At 37.7% G+C, this 20,152-nt stretch overlaps 4 protein-coding genes across 16 annotated transcripts in view; all 4 read right to left on the reverse strand.

Moving 5' to 3' along the window:
• Window positions 1-20,152, reverse strand: part of LOC103042043 (zinc finger protein OZF-like) — a 21,779-nt gene continuing 1,627 nt past the window's right edge. The window contains exons 1-3 of one of the 13 annotated variants that reach the window (XM_049475568.1): window positions 16,926-17,037; window positions 2,334-2,477; window positions 1-1,863 (exon numbers count right to left, since the gene is read on the reverse strand). In XM_049475568.1, the coding sequence (XP_049331525.1) occupies window positions 614-1,738 (1,125 nt within the window). In that variant the 5' untranslated portion in view covers window positions 1,739-1,863; window positions 2,334-2,477; window positions 16,926-17,037 and the 3' untranslated portion in view covers window positions 1-613. The other 12 variants (XM_049475566.1, XM_049475565.1, XM_049475569.1 and 9 more) reach the window with 12 other exon arrangements.
• LOC103044297 (zinc finger protein 501-like) overlaps window positions 12,881-20,152 on the reverse strand; it is a 25,972-nt gene continuing 18,700 nt past the window's right edge. Inside the window, exon 2 of the mRNA XM_049475576.1 lies at window positions 12,881-15,287. Coding sequence (XP_049331533.1) covers window positions 14,230-15,153 — 924 coding nt within the window. The 5' untranslated portion in view covers window positions 15,154-15,287 and the 3' untranslated portion in view covers window positions 12,881-14,229. The remainder of the gene's footprint in view (window positions 15,288-20,152) is intronic.
• The window catches only part of LOC125780484 (gastrula zinc finger protein XlCGF7.1-like), a 15,652-nt gene continuing 13,833 nt past the window's right edge, over window positions 18,334-20,152 (reverse strand). The window contains exon 3 of the mRNA XM_049475577.1: window positions 18,334-18,759. Coding sequence (XP_049331534.1) covers window positions 18,733-18,759 — 27 coding nt within the window. The 3' untranslated portion in view covers window positions 18,334-18,732. The remainder of the gene's footprint in view (window positions 18,760-20,152) is intronic.
• The window catches only part of LOC125799276 (gastrula zinc finger protein XlCGF49.1-like), a 9,137-nt gene continuing 7,318 nt past the window's right edge, over window positions 18,334-20,152 (reverse strand). Inside the window, exon 2 of the mRNA XM_049475579.1 lies at window positions 18,334-19,907. Within this exon, the coding sequence (XP_049331536.1) occupies window positions 19,053-19,811 (759 nt within the window). The 5' untranslated portion in view covers window positions 19,812-19,907 and the 3' untranslated portion in view covers window positions 18,334-19,052. The remainder of the gene's footprint in view (window positions 19,908-20,152) is intronic.

Below are 20,152 nucleotides of genomic sequence, written 5' to 3' on the forward strand. Positions count from 1 at the left end.
TTTGAGCAGAAGCAAATGGGGAAAAACTGTATTATATGGTACAGGACAAAGTACATTGTTGTCAGTTTCACAAAGTTAAAAAGATTCCTGCTGGAAAATGAAATCCGCATCTCCATAAAAGTTGTTCTCAGCAGAGGGAAGCTGTAAGATATGAAGTGCTGTAAGATTTTGTGGGAAAACTAAACTGCACCGACTTTAGACTTGATAATAAAACACAGTGGATCAACACCAGCAGATGACAGGCATGTCTCTCCAAACCATCACTGATTGGTGGAAACTTCACACTAGACCTCGAGCAGTTTGGACTGTGTGTCTCTCCACTCTTCCTCCAGACTCTGATCCCTTGATTAACAAATGAAATGTAAAATGTATTGATGATCAGTGATGGTTTGGAGAGACATGTCATCTGCTGGTGTTGATCCACTGTGTTTTATCAAGGTTTAAATTCAGCTGAATATATAGTACCTTCTACAAATACCAGTAAGAATATTTAAGCTATGAATTTGCATACCCCAATGAGTACCACTTACAAACAATTACATTACGTATATTAAATCGCAACAAAAGACAGACTTTCAAGGTAAATGAATCACATTGTGTTCATCATGCCATTCTATTCACGTATGTTTTCAGTTTTAGCCACATCGTCTCCGGTGTGCATATGCTGGTGTCTTTGTAGAGCACCCTGCTGGTTAAAACTCTTCCCACAGTCCGGACAGTAATACGGTTTCTCTCCAGTGTGAATGCGCTGGTGTCGTATGAGATTATTCTGTTGATTAAAACTCTTCCCACACTCTGAGCAGTAATATGGTTTCGCTCCAGTGTGAATGTACTGGTGTGTTTCAAAATTACTCTGGTTTCTGAAATGTTTTCCACAGTCTGAACAGTAATATGGTTTTTCTCCAGTGTGAATGCGCTGGTGTCTTTGGAGAGCACCCTGTTGAGTAAAACTCCTCCCACATTCTGAGCAGAAATACGGTTTCTCTCCTGTGTGAATGCGCTGGTGTGATTTGAGATGATTCAGTTGATTGAATCTCATTTCACAGTCTGAGCAGTGATACGGTTTCTCTCCTGTGTGAATGTGCTGGTGCTGTTGGAGAGTAATCTGCTGAGTAAAACTCCTCCCACAGTCTGAACAGTGAAATGGTTTCTCACCAGTGTGAACGCGCTGATGTCGCTTGAGAGTACTCAGCTGCATAAAACTTTTCCCACAGTCTGAACAGTGATATAGCTTCTCTCCTGTGTGAACACGCTGGTGCGTTTTAAAATGAGTGTGTTTAGTAAAACTAGTCCCACACTCTAAACAATAATACGGTTTCCCTCCTGTGTGAATGAGCTGGTGGCGCTGGAGACTACCCATTTGATAAAACCTCTTCCCACAGTCTGAACACTGACACAGTTTTTCTCCAGTGTGAATGCGCTGGTGCTCTTTGAGAGTACTCCCTGCAGTAAAACTCTTACCACAGACCGGACAGTAATACGGTTTCTCTCCAGTGTGAACACGCTGGTGGCGCTGGAGGTGGCGACTTTGACTAAAACGACTCCCACACTCTGAGCAGGGATACGGTTTCTCTCCAGTGTGAATGCTTTGGTGGCGCTGGAGATTATCCTGTCGGGTAAAACTTTTTCCACAGTCTGAACAGCGGAAACTTTGCTTCTTATCTGTACTGTTCTGCATTTGTCTGCTAGGTGTAGGAGAGGATGTTGGCTGAGTATTGGAGATTTCTCTGGATTCCATGTTCTCCCCTTCGTTCAGCAGCTTAATATTTTCGTAAAATCTGTGTTTGTGAAGCTAAATTTTATCCAGATAAGACAGATGACACCTGGAGCAGGAGAACACCTTGAACAGGGTGGTTTTCATTTCTGGAAAAAACAAAGAAAAATAAATCCCTAAATTAAAAGTTTAATTGAGCACAAAGCCAATGAGTGGAAATTACCACAGGCTAGACAACTAGCACAGATATTATAATAAATAAATTAATGTACACATTTAAACAATCTGAAACACATGATCCAAGCTCTTCCTGCAGGATTTATTAGTCCACACTGGACAAAAGCCCTATCCGGACGAGATTATTTTCTCAGGGGGACGTCTGTGTAAAATATTTCACACTTCTACTCAGTGATAAAACTCCTGCATCCGGACTGCAATTGAAAAAAACAGAAGGATCAGTGAGTTTGTAGGCTTTTTTCTCGGTCACATAACATCGCGTTCAGTAGCTCCTCCATTTCCACTAGCTGTTGTGTTTTAATCTGAATGTCTGAATGTGTGTGTGTGTGTGTAAGAGTAAATGTAGAGCAGTGTTTGTGTGAAGAGTGGAACATCTCCATACCTGCAGCAGGTGAGCTGATGGTGTTCCTCCAGCAGATCAGTCTGAGTACAGAGGTGTGGAGCTGCTGCTGATCAGAGCTGGATCTTCTGCTGCTCCACTTTACTGGAGACCGGGGGAAACCTGCAGCACCCTTCCATTATTCACCTACAGAGAATACAGTCTTCATTTTAAACAGCAGCAAACATCTGTTCAACCCGCGCTCTAACTATTAGAACATGTTCAATCAATACTGCATCACAATAGGCTTGTTCGACTTAACCCGGCGCTGCGCAGTCCGATCGCCGCCTGGCTCGGTATGGTGCATGCTGGTTAGTTTTTTTGTCCGACTTGCGTCTGCGCCTTCATCACGTGACGATGACTTCCGGCGTTATAGTCCCGCGAGTGAAATCTGCCTGCAGCCGTCTGACCCAGGCGCTGCAGTTGCTTCCCACCAACTGCGGGAGCCTAGAGCCGCCCTGATGACGACAGAGCTTAATCCCTATTGGTTAGAAGATCCACCGACACCTATCACGTGTGAATCTTTTTATTTTAAAATATATATCTCCTCTAAAACCCCTTAAAAAACACAGTATTTACACTGTCATAACTAGTAGCAAGACAGTTCATTTTCATGCAGTATTCAAAAATATTTATTTGTTCATAATCTGCATTTTATATCATAATAAAGCTCAACTGCTATCATTTTTACTGTTTTATAAAGCGCCCTGAACTGCTCTTATTAATTATCTTTAAACCTACATAACTATTATACTGAGATCTACTTTTCTTTTCTTCTATTGTTTTTGTGTTGTGAAATGCGCTAAACAATTAAAGCTGTGTAAATGAGCATGATGTATTTATTTCCAAGAACAAAAGACAGAAAAGCTGGTCTGCAAATAAAAATTTAATCCCATTATTAATTTAGTGCTACACAATACATCTGTAACATGACAGTATGTTTTGTGAATATTTATAACAAGTTTTTATCTCAATTTAATAACACTCATGTTATCTCTGTTTCACTTTTGCGATTTTATTCACACCAGAAGTAAACAAACAGCGCATTCATCGCGAGATCCTGTGTTGTTCACGTGGGCTGCAGGTGGAGACTGTCCGACCTGACTTCTCCGCTCCTCCACCCCGCCCACCTGCACGCGGCTGCTCTCGCTGACCAGCAAGGCGAGGCGCAGCCGCATCTCGAACAAGCCTAAAGACTTTATCACCTGACCTGATCACATCCAATCAACAGCCCTGAATCACCTGAACCTCCAAAAGTCTGCTGCTGCTGCTGTTTCTGCACTAAAGACCCGCAGCTGCACAACCCCGGAACTCCGCTCATCAGCCAATCACATCACTCTACTGCAGCTCAGGAGCCAATGGCGTTACAGCTGGAAACCAGCTGTCAAAATAAAAGTCCTGCAGTGCTATGAGGCTTACTGTGCTTCACAATTCCTGTCCATCAAACATTAGAATCATTTTACTAAAGTAGTTTTTCAAACCCAGAAAATAAAATTACACTGAATAAGTGTTTATTTGTACATTAGCAAATCAGTGCTGATCTCTGAAATCAGAATGTATTCATTTGTGTGCATCAATATTTATGCTAATTAAACATTGATTCAGTATTCATTTTGACGAATCTAAACATTAAATAAATATAAAATACTGTCACCATAAACACATTCCTGCATATGCTCTTCACTGTGAGGTTATAAAGTTATATTAAATAGCACCTGATTTAATGTTCTAATAATGTAATATTGAAAACCTCAATCTCTCCTTACTGCTCTCGTGATTCTATTCAATTCAATTTTAATTCTATTTAAGTTTATTTAATATTAAAACCTGCCAAATAAGTGTTATGGTATATTTGCAATAAAGGATTTTAGATATTATATTATAAACTGCAGTATTAATCCATATGCTATACAAACTGTAAGAAAACCTGCAAAGAAATCAAGTCTACCTGAAAAACAAACACCTAATTCCGACCATAAAGGGTTTGATTTGACCTTTTATCAGCTGGATTGAATATTTTGGCGTAAAAAATATATATATATACAATTGTGTAATGCAGCAATATCATCTTTTTGAGGTCTATTGACTATAAATATGGGAATTATATGTAAATATTGCTAACAATTAAGAACATTTAATAAAGTGTTGTATTTGTTGACGTGTTAAACATGTTAATAAAATATTTTATACACAAACAGTGTTTGTGGCAGCTAACTAGCAGCTAACTAGCAGCTAACAGAATGCTACTTAGCTAGCTAGCGTTAGATAATTGATATGGTTATCAATATGTAACATTAATTTTAAAAAATTGTAAATGTTTTACAGTACATAAAATGTCTAATCATTTGGATATATTGATTATATTAGGTAAATAATGTGTAAATAATGCTAAACACATTGACAACTGAATAACACACACACACACACACAGCTTTAGTGACTAACTAGCAGCTCACAGAATGCTAACGCTAATTAGCTTGCTGGCTAAATTTTCTGGATAATAATATATAAATATTATCTTCAAAAATGTCTATAGAGAATATTGGACAGTATATGCTGACTGTAGTTACTGATCTGATAAACAAGAAGTTAGAAATCGTTTATAATATTCTTTATTTTATTTTAGTTTAAAAAGGTTTCAGTGCTGAGACTAACTAGCCTGTTAGCATTAGCTAGCTATCGATTACAGAATCACAATAAAGGGCTTGACTATTCACTTCATATCTATATTATTCCATTTTCATTCATTAAATATTAGCATTTCTGTAAAGAAAAATTACAAAGAGGGAAAGCCAAAATGCTAACTTCAGGAATAAGCTTGCTAGCTTTTCAGCTAACTTTAAAATAATAAAATAATATTATGTTTGTGTAATAGCTATGATCCGTTATTAGCACAACTAACCTTTAACAAGTGTAAATTAATACTACACAAAAGTTTATTTTTACATTGATATTATTTGGCTAAGATGTGCTACAGTTTAGCTGTGAGGTAAAGTTAATTTATTTGGCAGGAGTGTGGAGCTTGGAAATACAGAAATATACTAATATTCTGTTCAAATTCTTCACAAAAATGTCCTGTAAATATACAGTATTTTTTACAGTGTAAAGTGTAGCTCTGTATTTTGGTGAAGGATGCTGATAAGGACATTAATATAAAGCACAGCGTATGGAGCGTAAAAGCTGAGATAAATAGTTGAAACTGCATTTTGTTCATTTTAAATCAAATTACGTTTAAAAAATATATAAAATTTTAAAAATATTTATAATTTTAAATCTTTTGGTAAAAAAGCAACACGAGAACAAATGATGGACAGTGTCACACAGTCATGGCCATAGTTACCCAGGTTTATCTTTCATCTTCTATCATCAAAATATTTCAGCTCCAAAATATGAATTGAAGAAACTTGAAAATAAGATATACTTTATAATGTAGCTTCATGATCTTTTCTCTCTTTTCTGTGCCACAGTGGCACAAGGCCTTGTAGGTTTTTGTACTTTTTCAGGAATCAGGAAGGTAAGTGTATTTCATCAACAAGTGATAAGGGAAAAAATTCCCTAAATGGAAAAGAACCTTAACTACGGTTCTGCTGTTCTGCTGGATCAATGCATATAAGCTGGAAGATAACAAGCTGTCTGAGTGAAGTGCTGGGAACTTCTCCCCAGATAGCCAGCGCATGCCAGTTCTACTTTCATCTTCTCATAGGTTTTAGGACAATTAAGGGTGGTTTGCTGTGTTTAAAAAGGACATAGAGCTGAACAACACCAAGATAGGAAGTTGTTGCCCAGACAGGCTGGAGCTCCTCCTGTCTTCTGAGCAGGACAACAAGCTCATAACTGGACACTGCTGATGTAGTCATATTGATATAAATCTATCAAACGGCATTGGTCGTACTAATTTACTTGTCATGTGCATGACAATATAACTGTTTGGATGACGTCTGTGTTGGGTTGGGGGGGAGACGGCCAAGGGTCCTCACCCCCTGTAAATGTATTGACCTATCGAGGTATGATTACACTATGCATTAACCAACTGATGTACTTTAACTCTTTGTGATGCTGCTTTGCCAAATCCTGAGTTTGGGGACAGGAAGTCAGCAGGTAGGAAGTGACCAATATTTTCTCTGAGAGAAGGATCCAGAAAATCCAGCAGCTAAGTTCATAACTGTGTTTATTTACAGTGCGTGCAAATATAAAAAATAAAAACAGAAATCAGAACAGTGCAAAGAAGACAACAAACTGTCAAAAATAGCCTGAATAATATCAGTACAGGTAAGTTAAATTTTAGTCCACACAGTCATAAAATTTAGTCACACTTTTTTGCTATCTTGACCCAAATTGTGCCCCCTCTCAGGGACAGGTGAGTCCTCCCTCAGCCAGTCTCCCCCCCACCAATGTTTGCATGGTCCCACTTAACAGACTAGCCCCACCCCCTCATCTAATGGGACAAACCATTTAACTTACTATAGGGGGAAAGTGGCTAGACTACGGAAACAAACATGTAAAATAAAGACGGTGACTGTTAGTTGGAGTTATGTATTAACTTAGTTTTGGGAGATTGATCCACGTCCTCACTCCTCCCACTCTCCTCCCTATATAAACCGCCACTTCCTCTCTACCTGCGTGTTGAACAACCTCGCACCCACCTCCTACCCATGTTCCTCCTTCATTTATTGTCTACCTTTCTCTACCTGTTTCTCTTGCCGTGGGGGGGGCTTCAGCTTCACGCTTTTTTCAGCAAAGCTCCCCCGAACTCCACCCCAAATACGGCAGTTTCCCCTTTCTTCTTCTTCACTGTCCAGTCAAGGGCGTGGGTCAATACTAGCAAACAAATATTTACAAGGCCTTAATAAATAAATTAATAAATAAACGTATTTCAACTTAACTCAAGGGGGCCCTTCAGCTTGCCCCAAAGACTCCACTGGTCAACCGTAGTAATACACCAGGGGTCACCAATCCAGTCCAGAAAGGGCCGCTGTGGTTGCGGGTTTTCATTCCAACCAGGCACGGGCACACCCTCTATGGGTGGCCACTTGTTTGGGGACTGAGACTGAGGCTGATTGAACAAGTGGAATCAGGTGTGCCACAGCTTTGTTGTAATGAAAGCCTGCACCCACACCGGCCCAATGTGGACAAGATTGGTGACCCCTGTAATACACAGTTAAAGGTAAGTATAACAGCTAAGCACAACAGGTACATTTAACAGGTAAGCATCACAGATGGGTATCTACACTTGTGAGGAAGAAAGCCATTGTCATCAGTACACTCTCTCCTAATGTATCTCTTTATTTATGCCTCTTTTATGTATCTAGAGTGCTGAAACTATTTTCTTAGTAAACTTTAATACATTTTACATTTTAAATGTTGACTCCACATTAAGGTCATGCTGTGGTAAATTACCCTACGGCACACTGATAGAACTAGAGCAAATCAGTTCTGGGTGTGAATCCATTTATTCAGCACAACAGTGAAAATGTTCTAAAACTCAGGACTACTTGGAATTCCAGCATCAACCAAATATTACACTCTCACAGCAGACTCCTCACATTGGTGGACGTTTCACTTTTTTTGCACCAGTTCTTTGGACACACCAGGGATTAGAGTACATCCCTCCCATTTAAGCACTTCTCTTTCCTTCTTGCCCTGTGCACTTCATCTCTGACAAAGGAACCCAAAAACCTGACCAGGATCATCTGAGGGGATTTATCCTCACTGGTCTCATATTTTAAATCTTTCACTGCAGAAAATCAGCTCTATGTCTCTTCAATCTGTTGCTGGATAGAGTGGACTGTATTTGGTTCTTCTATGGTTATAGGTGTGTAAAAGCCTATGTACTTGTTGTCTCTTCAATGTATATAAATGCCTGAAGATACGGTTATACTCCAGTGTGAATGCGCTGGTGTCTTTCGAGATGACTCTGCTGATTAAAACTCATTCCACAGTCTGAACAGTAATACGGTTTTTCTCCAGTGTGAATGCGTTGGTGTCGGTGGAGAGTAATCTGTTGAGTAAAGGTCTTCCCACACTGTGAGCAGGGATATGGTTTTTCTCCAGTATGAATGTTCTGGTGTCGGTGGAGAGTAATCTGTTGAGCAAAAGTCTTCCCACAGTCTGAGCAGTGATAAGGTTTTTCTCCCGTGTGAATGCGCAGGTGTTGTTGGAGACTACTCTGTTGAGTAAAACTTTTCCCACACTCTGAACAGTCATATGGTTTCACTCCAGTGTGAATGCGCTGGTGTCTTTTGAGATGAATCTGTGTATTAAAATGCTTTCCACAGTCTGAACAGTAATATGGTTTTTCTCCAGTGTGAATGCGCTGGTGTCTTTTGAGATCACTCTGTGTAGTAAAACTCTTCCCACAGTCTAAACACTGATACGGTTTCTCTCCAGTGTGAATGCGCTGGTGTTGTCGAAGAGTACTCTGATGAGTAAAATCCTTCCCACATTCTAAGCAGTGATATGGTTTTTCTCCAGTGTGAATAAGCTGGTGTGTTTTGAAATTATTCTGTTGAGTAAAACTCTTCCCACAATATGAGCAGTGATATGGTTTTTCTCCAGTGTGAATGCGCTGGTGTTGTTGGAGACTAATCTTTTGAGTAAAACTCTTCCCACACTCTAAGCAGCGATACGGTTTTTCTGCTGTGTGAATGTGCTGGTGTTGTTGTAGGTTACTCTGTTGAGTAAAAGTCTTCCCACAGTCTGAACAGTGGTGATTTTTCTTGCCTGTGCTTTTCTGCATTTGTCTGCTAGGTGTAGGAGAGGATGTTGGCTGAGTATTGGAGATTTCTCTGGATTCCATGTTCTTCCCTTTGAACAGCGTGGTATTTATTTCTGAAAGAAACAAAGAAAAAAGAAAGCCCAAGATCAAAATAAAATGCAGAAGAATCACAATTTGGGGTGGGATTCCAGGGATTTTATGAATGAATTACATTACCAAAAAAGGTTCCAAAAACAATCTCACTGAATAACTTTATAGCTAATAAAATGAAGTTCAGACATGAGAATTTACAGGAATCACAATAAAAATAGCATTTATCACAAGCTACTATTTGAGTTTTTTGTGTTTGCTAAAGCCCAATGTCTTAAGTGTATCTATTTTTGTGCAAATTTAACACATACCTGCCCAGATCTATTCTATGTTGGCTGTTTGGGAGACTGGTATATGAGTATGGTGTTTGTAGTGCAGTTTGTAGTGTTCAGGTGTTAAAAGGTCTCACTCCATCACTTTTAAAATTCATTATAAAATGTCTAGTTGTGGCCTCTAGTATGAGAGAATGCTATGTAAGCCGATTTTTTGTGAAAAAAATTGCTCCGCTGTTTCTATTTAGCTCTTCTTGCACATGAATATTCATACTTGCAAACATATCTCCTCTGATTGGCTAACAGCACTGCAGCAGAGAATGCCGTGACACCCACCCACCTACCAAAAACTGTGCTACACAGGGTTGTTCATATGCATGTGAAGACATTAATGCAATCTGTTATGTTTCTCTTAAAAGGCTTAAAAGTGAGCAATCGGATAAAAGAAGTGTTCCTGAATAGAAAGAACCCAACAATATGCAAAGTGTGACTCCTGAATGTTTATGTTCTGAATGTGTGTGTAAGAGTAAATGTAGAGCAGTGTTTGTGTGAAGAGTGGAACATCTCCATACCTGCAGCAGGTGAGCTGATGGTGTTCCTCCAGCAGATCAGTCTGAGTACAGAGGTGTGGAGCTGCTGCTGATCAGAGCTGGATCTTCTGCTGCTCCACTTTACTGGAGACCGGGGGAAACCTGCAGCACCCTTCCATTATTCACCTACAGAGAACACAGTCTTCATTTTAAACAGCAGCAAACATCTGTTCAACCCGCGCTCTAACTATTAGAACATGTTCAATCAATACTGCATCACAATGACTTTATCACCTGATCTGATCACATCCAATCAACAGCCCTGAATCACCTGAACCTCCAACAGTCTGCTGCTGCTGCTGTTTCTGCACTAAAGACCCGCAGCTCCGGGACCCCGGAACTCCGCTCATCAGCCAATCACATCACTCTACTGCAGCTCAGGAGCCAATGGCGTTACAGTTGGAAACCAGCTGTCAAAATAAAAGTCCTGCAGCGCTATAAGGCTTACTTTTGCTTCACACATTCTGCCCATCAAACATTAGAATCATTTTACTAAAGTAGTATTTCAAACCTAGAAAACAAAATTACACTGAATCGGTGTTTTTTTTTACATCACCAAATGCAGCAAATCAGTGCTGATCTCTGGCATTAGAATGTATTCATGAAATAATTGCTCTTGATTTTTACAAAGTGTATATTTATTAATAAAGTCAAAAAAATTAAATATATGTAAACTAAGTTTTTAAAAACTATATTTTAAACTGTAGCCTGAATCAATATGTTTAATCTCGAGCTAAAAAGTAAATAATCATAAGAACAGAGAACATTTAGTAGCTATGTATTTTTGTAAGATTCACCAAAATTTAACAACAACAACAACAACAACAACAACAACAATAATAATAATAATAAAATGTGTAAATAATAAAACATGTAAATAATAATAATAACGATAATAATAATAATAATAATAATTATTATTATTATTGTTATTATTATTATTATTATTATATAATTCTTTGTATTATTATTGTTATTATTTACAATATTAGACACATTTTATATAAATATATCAAGAATAATACAATTCTGATTGTACACACACTGTGTTAGTGGCTAACTAATGCTAACGCTACCTAGCTAGCTGGCTAATTTTTCTGGTTATCAATATATAAAAATCATCTTCAAAAATATTTGAAGAGAATATTGTACAGTACATGCTGACAGTAGTTACTGATCTGATGAACATGAAGTTAGAAATCGTTCACTTTAAAACTTTCTTTACTTTTTTCAGTTTAAGAAGGTTCCAGTGCTGAGACTAACTAGCCTGTTAGCGTTAGCTAGCTACCGATTACAGAGTCATAAAAAGGACTTGGCTATACACTTCATGTCTATATTTTCCATTTTCATTAATTAAATATTAATATGTCTGAGACAATAAGGCTTCTGATAACAGAATACATTTAGAAACATCCCTTTTTTTAAAGATAAAGACAAACAAGGAAAGCCAAAATGCTAACTTCACTGATAAGCTAGGTAGTTTTTTAGCTAACTTTGAAATAATTAAATATGTTTATGTATAAAAATGTTACGTTTGTGTAATATCTATGATTCATTATTAGCATAACTAACCTATTACAAGTGTAAATATATACTACACAAAAGTTTATTGATATTTTTATCCACATTGATATTATTTAGCTCCGATGTGCTAAAGTTTAGCTGTAAGGGAAAGTTCATTTATTCATGTAAAGTGTAGCTCTGGATTTTGGTGAAGGATGCTAATAAGGACAATAATATAAAGCACAGCGTTTGGAGCTTAAAGCTGACAAATATTTGGATCTGCATTTTGTACATTTTAATTCAAATTACGTTTTAACAAAATTTTGTTTAAAAAATAGTGTCACACAGTCATGGCCATAGTTATCCAGGTTTATCGAGCATCATCTATCATCAAAACTTTTCACCTCTAAAACTAGGAGACGGGTGATATTTTCTTCCGAACTAGTGTTTTGGAGATGACAGGTGTTTATGTGACTGGAATGATATAAAGTTTCTATACAATGTTCACAAAAGCAGAAATGGTTACTATAAAATTCATTTTCTCTTTTATGGGGGGGCTCTTCTGTGATTTTATTCCTGTCTGGAACGACCATGTACGTGTTTTTCTCAGACGTCTTTGAAGAAATTACAGGCTGAATTATCTACTGTTTTTCTCTGAACTCCGTGCTCCTCCGGTAATTTTAGTCCCGTCCGGACACACATCTCTGAGTTTCGTCACTTTGCGTTTAATAAAATAGCTATTTGTCCACTGCCACACACCGTAATTACACTTTGGACGCTCGTTTCCACCGAGATCCACGTAAAAATACAGCAGCGAGTGGAAATGGAGGAGCTACTGAACATGATGTCATGTGATCGAAAAAGTGAAAGAAAAAAAAAACCCTCACTTGTCCTTTTGTTTTTTCAATTGCAGTCCGGATGCAAGTGTTTTATCACTGAGTAGAAGTGTGAAATAATTTTCAACAAGCTGTCTGAGTGAAGTGCTAGGAATCTTTCCATGCATTCTTTTTTCTCTTTTATCATATTATAGGCTTTAGGACACTTAAGGACTGTTTGCTGTGTTTAAAAAGGACATAGAGCTGAATATCACCATGATAGGAACTTGTTGCCCAGACAGGCTGGAGCTGATCACGTCTTCTGAGCAGGACAACAAGCTTATAAGTGGACACTGCTGATGTAGCCATATTGATAGACTATATCCAATTGAAGTCAGGGGAGGATATATATATATATATTAAGATAAGATGTAAATATATATATATATATATATATATATATATGTGTTGACACATTGATGTGGTTTTGCTCTTTGTGACAAAGTCAGCAGGTAGTTAGTGACCACGATTTTCTCTGAGAGAAGAATCCAGGGAATCCAGCAGCTGAGTTCATAACTGTATGTTTATTTACAAGGCGTGCAAAAATAAAAAAGTTAAATCAGAAACAGAAGAGTGCAAAGCAAAAAAATAAACACGGTTAAAATAGCCTTTTAGACCACAAAGGCATAAAATCCAGTCGCACTTTTTCCCCCTCTGAGGGACAGGTGAATCCTCCCTCAGCCAGCCTTCCACCAATGTTTGCATAGTTCCACTTCACAGACTAGCCTCACCCACTCATCTAATGGGACAAACCATTTAACTTACTATAGGGGGAAAGTGGCTAGACTAGGGCAACAAACAAGTAACACAAAGACCGACAATTTAAACATATTTACATAAGGTCTTAATAAATAAATCAATGAATAAATGTATGTCAACATAAATGAGTAATACATGAATAATGAACCTTTTTGCACATTTTAACTCTTACATGATTACTCTACCTGTTACCCAGCTCTAAGATAGCCGAGGGACCTTTAGCTTGCCCCAGAGACTCCACCGGTCAACCGTAGTAATACATAGTTAAAGGTTATTATAACAGCTAAGTATAACAGGTAAATTACCAGGTAAGTATCATAGGTACTGTATTTTTCGCACTTTAAGGCACTGCTAGTAGTTAGCCACCAATGCTAATGCTCCAGCCTTAGTGCTGGAGAAATTTGTGAGTCTAAGCTTACTGTAAATAAACAGAAGCCCTTTACTCACCCCAATACACAGTTTTCAGGAGAGAAATCTGTGTAGATTAACATCCAGCGCATGTTTGACTTTAAAACAACATTTTTTATTAGTTTTGTTTTCTTATCTTAGTTTTTAAAATAATCCAGTGCACTTTATGTATGTAAATAGACCAGAAAATGGACTTTCTCTGATAATGCACCTTATAATCTGGTGCGCCTTATAGTGCGAAAAGTACGATAAGCATCACAGATAGGTATCTACACGGGTGATGAACACAGCCATTGCTATCATCACACTCTTTCCTGATATATCTCTTTATATATATATATATATATATATATATATATATATATAGTGCTAAAACTATTTTCTAAGTAAATTTTAATACATTTTAAACTTCAATATTTGACACTATGTTCATTTTTTTGATATTCAGAGATTGTAACAGTAATTTAGTAGAACTAGGAGATTCACATTCAGGTCATGATGTGGTAAATTAGCCTACAGCACACTGATAGAACTAGAGTAAATCAGTCCTGGGTGTGGACCCATTTATTCTGTTGCAGGATGAAATGGACTGTACTTGGTTCCTCTATGGATATAGGTGTGTAAATGCCTTGAATACTTCTAATGTACTTATGTCTCTTCTATGTATATAAATGCCTGAAGATACGGTTATACTCCAGTGTGAATGCACTGATGTCTTTCGAGATGACTCTGTTGATTAAAACTCTTTCCACAGTCTGAACAGTAATACGGTTTTTCTCCTGTGTGAATGCGCTGGTGTCGGTGGAGAGTAATCTGTTGAGCAAACGTTTTTCCACACTTTGAGCAGTGATATGGTTTTTCTCCAGTGTGAATGTTCTGGTGTCGTAGGAGAGTAATCTGTTGAGCAAAAGTCTTCCCACAGTCTGAGCAGTGATAAGGTTTTTCTCCCGTGTGAATGCGCAGGTGTTGTTGGAGATTACTCTGTTGAGTAAAACTTTTCCCACACTCTGAACACTGATATGGTTTCACTCCAGTGTGAATGCGCTGGTGTCTTTTGAGATCACCCTGTGTGTTAAAATTATTTCCACAGTCTGAGCAGTGATATGACTTCACTCCAGTGTGAATGCGCTGGTGTTTTTTGAGATAACTCTGTGTATTAAAATGCTTTCCACAGTCCGAACAGTAAAATGATTTCACTACAGTGTGAGTGCGTTGGTGTCTTTTCAGATAACTATGTTGAGAAAAACTCTTCCCACAGTCTAAGCACTGATATGGTTTTTCTCCTGTGTGAATGTGCTGGTGGTGTTGGAGGTTAATCTGTTGAGTAAAATCCTTTCCACACAAGCAGTGATACGGTTTCTCTTCTGTGTGAATGTGCTGGTGTGTTTCGCAATTATTCTGTTGGGGAAAATTCATCCCACCATTTGAGCAGTGATACGGTGTCACTCCTGTGTGAATGCGTTGGTGTTGTTGGAGATTACCCTGTTGAGGAAAGCTCTTCTCACAGTCTGAACAGTGGTGAGTTTTAAAATTTTCTGTACTGTTCTGCATTTGTCTGCTAGGTGTAGGAGAGGATGTTGGCTGAGTATTGGAGATTTCTCTGGATTCCATGTCCTCCCCTTCGTTCAGCAGCTCAATATCTTTGTGAAATCTTCTGAATCTGTATTTGTGAAGCTAAATTTTATCCAGGTAGGGCAGTTGACATCACAAGCAGGAGCATACTTGGAACAGGATGGTATATATTTCTAAAAGAAACAAAAAAAAAGAAAGCCCAAGGTCAGAATAAAATGCAGAAGAATCACAATTTGGGGTGGGATTTGGGGTTACTTTCATTACTTACATCACCAAAAAAGGTTTCCAAAAGCAATCTCACTGAATAACTTTATAGCTTAGAATTCCAAAATAGCTTATTAATTCCAAAAACTGTGCTACACAGAGTTGTTCATATGAATGAGAAAGCAGACAAGTAAATACTTTTGGCCATATATTATAGACATTATATTAAATAACTTCATTGAAAAATATTAATGCAAACTAGGGGTGTAACAATACAGAAAATCTACGGTTCAAGTCACAACTCAGTATAAACCCCACGGTTTAGTACGTTTTTGGTACGTTTGGTGAAAAAAAAGTAAACAAGGCTGGGCATACTGTATAGCCTCCACTATAATAACGTCATAATAACAATGAATCTGTATTATAACCATGTTTAGTTTTTTGGGATGGAATGTTGTAACTGGGCTCGAGCTCTTTTATAAAATGCTTAAAACCAGGGTTCTCTCCTACTGTCATCAATAGCATTACTTTAACTGCTACATATTACTGGATGCATTTCAGTGTTTGAGGTGTTTTTAAGCAATATCAGCATTAGATTGTTAAAATTTAAATATACTGGTGATGTCAATCACTAAAAAGGAATAAAAAATTAAGATTTTTTTTAATGCTGAAATTTCCCAGTATTATTGGGAGGAGACAGTAATAATAGTGTAGTGTGGTGTGGTTTAGGTCTGGTAGACTAGATCACTTTTACTGTTTTATAATATCTCAGAGAGAGAGAGAGAGAGAGAAACAGAGGGAGCGAGCGAAAGAGAGACAAAGACAGACAGACAGACGCACAAGCAAAAGAGATAGAGAGCAAGAGAGAGACAGACACTCCGAGCGCCTAACCCTGTGTTCGCACTGGAAAGCGACAGGCCACCATTCATTTTCTATGGCAGCGCAGCCATGGTGTGTGGACAGTTTAAATCAGCTTGTGTACCGTGTATTCTGTGTGCGTTTACGTGAACCGAAACGTGACCCATGTACCATGATGGTTTGTAAAGAATGCACATACCGTTACACCCCTAATGCAAACTGTTATTTCTCTCTTCGAAGGCTTAAAAGTGAGCAACAGTGTTCCACAGTAGAAGGAAACCAAAAATATACAAAGTGTGGGTTCTCCAGGACTGTGAACTCCTGCTATCTCACTCCTGAATGATTTTCATACTTTATAACCCCCCTATTAACAGCCCTCAATCACCCACTACGAACCTCCAGCTCCTGGGTGAAGCTGCTTGTGTGTGATGTTCTGAATGTGTGTTTAAGAGTAAATGTAGAGCAGTGTTTGTGTGAAGAGTGGAACATCTCCATACCTGCAGCAGGTGAGCTGATGGTGTTCCTCCAGCAGATCAGTCTGAGTACAGAGGTGTGGAGCTGCTGCTGATCAGAGCTGGATCTTCTGCTGCTCCACTTTACTGGAGACCGGGGGAAACCTGCAGCACCCTTCCATTATTCACCTACAGAGAATACAGTCTTCATTTTAAACAGCAGCAAACATCTGTTCAACCCGCGCTCTAACTATTAGAACATGTTCAATCAATACTGCATCACAATGACTTTATCACCTGATCTGATCACATCCAATCAACAGCCCTGAATCACCTGAACCTACAACAGTCTGCTGCTGCTGCTGTTTCTGCACTAAAGACCCGCAGCTGCAGAACCCCGGAACTCCGCTCATCATCACTCTACTGCAGCTCAGGAGCCAATGGCGTTACAGCTGGAAACCAGCTGTCAAAATAAAAGTCCTGCAGCGCTATGAGGCTTACCGTGCTTCACAATTCCTGTCCATCAAACATTAGAATCATTTTACTAAAGTAGTTTTTCAAACTCAGAAAAAAAAATTACACTGAATCAGTGTTTATTATTACATCATCAAATGCAGCAAATCAGTGCTGATCTCTGATATCAGAATGTTTTTTTTTAACGTGTAATAGCAAAAAATATGTATCCCTTATTACTGAAAAAATTGCTCTTAAGAGGTATATATTTAATATTAAAGTCTGTAAAAAATGTTTTGTATATATAAACTAAGTAAATTAATATACTATATTACAAAATGTAGTATGAATCCATATGCTGTGAAAACAGTAAGAAAGTCTGTAGACAATCAAAACCTTTTTTATACAATCTCCTCTGGAAAATACCTGAATTAGGGTTTGATATATCTTTCTAACCAGCTGAATTGGATATTTTAGGATGAAAACACTTTAAATTGTGTTTGAATGTTAGGAACTTTATATCATTAGAGCCCTTTGATTATAATATGGGGATGATATGTAAATACTCCTAAGAACAGAGAACATTTAACAGCTATATAACATTTACAAAATACAACAATAAAAAATATATAATAATTAATAAATATAAATAATAATAAAGACACAACTATTTTATTTTTGCAAACTAAATACTTTACTACAATATTTGATACATAAATATTTCAAGAATAATACTAAACTGATTGAACACTAGCAGCTGATAGAATGCTAACGCTACCTAGCTAGCTGGCTAGTTCTTAATATATAAAATTGATCTTCAAAAATGTATGAGTAGAATATTGTACAGTACATGCTGACTGTACTTACTGATCTGATGAACATGAATTCTCTTTACTTTATTTCAGTTTACAAAGGTTCCAGTGCTAAGACAAACTAGCCTGTTAGCGTTAGCTAGCTACCGATTACAGAATCATAATAAAGAACTTGGCTATACACATCATGTCTATATTATTATATTTTCATTAAGTAAATCTTAACATTTCTAAGAAAATAAGGTACCTGATTACAGAATACATTAAAAAACATCACATTTTATTAGGAAAAAGACAAAGACTGAAAGCCAAATGCTAACTTCAGTGATAAGCTAGATAGCTTCAGCTAACTAAAATAATAAAATAATATTACGTTTGTGTAATATGTACACAATATTAGAAAAACAAGCCTATTACAAGTGTAAATGAATACTATACACTTGAAAAATTACTTACAAGTTTATTTCCACATTTATATTATTTAGCTCAGATGTTTAGCTGTGAAGTATAATCAAAAATCAAACAGTAACCACTATACTATCCAAAATACACATAATAATCAAGTCGTTAATGCTTAACACAAATTTAAAAGTGACAGTATTAATTATTCATGGACTAAAATGCATTTTAAAATAAAAATATTGTAAATAAATGGCTCAGAACTTAGGTAGTAATTTTACTGGGAATTCCAGCATCAACCAAATATAACACTCTCACAGCAGCCTCCTCACATTGGTGGACGATTCTCTTTTTTTTTGCACCAGTTCTTTGGACATACCAGGGATTAGAATACATCCCTCCCATTCAAGCACTTCTCCTTCCTTCTTGCCCTGTGCACTTTATCTCTGACAGAGGAACCCAGAAACCTGACCAGGATCATCTGAGGGGATTTATCCTCACTGGTTAGTCTCATATTCTAATCTTCCACTGCAGACAATCAGCTCTCTGTCTCCTCAAGCTGTTGCTGGATAGAGTGGACTGTACTTTTCAATTTCATTCATAGTTTTCATGACTTTGCTAAATGTCTGAGGATACCCCTGAAAGTCCCATGGTTCCTCTATGGTTATAGGTGTGTAAATGTCTTAAATACTCTTAATGCACTTGCATCTCATCAATACATATGAATGCCTGAAGCTTTTTTCTCTGAGCAGTGATACGGTTACACTCCAGTGTGAACGCGTTGGTGTGTTTTGAGATAACTCTGTTTAGTAAAACTCTTTCCACATTCTGAGCAGTAATATGGTTTTACTCCAGTGTGAATGCGCTGATGTGTTTTGAGATTACTCTGTGTATAAAAACTCTTTCCACACTCTAAGCAGTGATACGGTTTCTCTTTAGTGTGAATGCGCTGGTGTGTTTTGAAATAACTCTGTCTATTAAAACTCTTTCCACAGTCTGAGCAGTAATACGGTTTCTCTCCTGTGTGAATGCGCTGGTGTGTTTTGAGTTGATTCTGTTGATAGAAACTCTTGCCACACTCTGAGCAGTGATACGGTTTTACTCCAGTGTGAATGCGCTGATGTGTTATGAGATTACTCTGTGCAGTAAAACTCATTCCACAGTCTGAACAGTGATACGGTTTCTCTCCAGTGTGAATGCGCTGGTGTTGTTGGAGATTACCCTGATAATTAAATCTCTTTCCACAGTCTGAACAGTGATACGGTTTCTCACCAGTGTGAATGCGCTGATGTGTTATGAGAGTACTCTGTTGATAGAAACTCTTCCCACAGTCTGAGCAGTGATATGGTTTCACTCCAGTGTGAATGCGCTGATGTGTTATGAGATTACTCTGTGCAGTAAAACTCTTCCCACAGTCTGAACAGTGGTACGTTTTCTTATTTCCTGTTCTTTTCTGCATTTGTCTGCTAGGTGTAGGAGAGGATGTTGGCTGAGTATTGGAGATTTCTCTGGATTCCATGTTCTCCCCTTCGTTCAGCAGCTTAATATTTTTGTGAAATCTTCTGAATCTGACACCAGAAGCCGGAGACGACTTGGAACATGATGATATTTATTTCTGGAAGAAACAAAGAAAAAGAAAGCCCAAGTTCAGAATAAAATGCAGGAGAATCAGAATTTGGGGTGAGATTTCAGGGAGGAGGGGGGCATTCAACATTATGTAGGTTTGTAACTTCACTAAACTACACAGAGTACACTCAGTAATTCAGCTGCTACAATCATGAATTACATCACCAAAAAGTTCCCAATAGCAATCTCAGTGAATCATTTCATGGCTTATAAAATGAAGTTTAGACATGAGAA

Source organism: Astyanax mexicanus, chromosome 3, assembly GCF_023375975.1.
Source record: "Astyanax mexicanus isolate ESR-SI-001 chromosome 3, AstMex3_surface, whole genome shotgun sequence".
In the NCBI taxonomy this organism is placed as follows: domain Eukaryota; kingdom Metazoa; phylum Chordata; class Actinopteri; order Characiformes; family Acestrorhamphidae; genus Astyanax; species Astyanax mexicanus.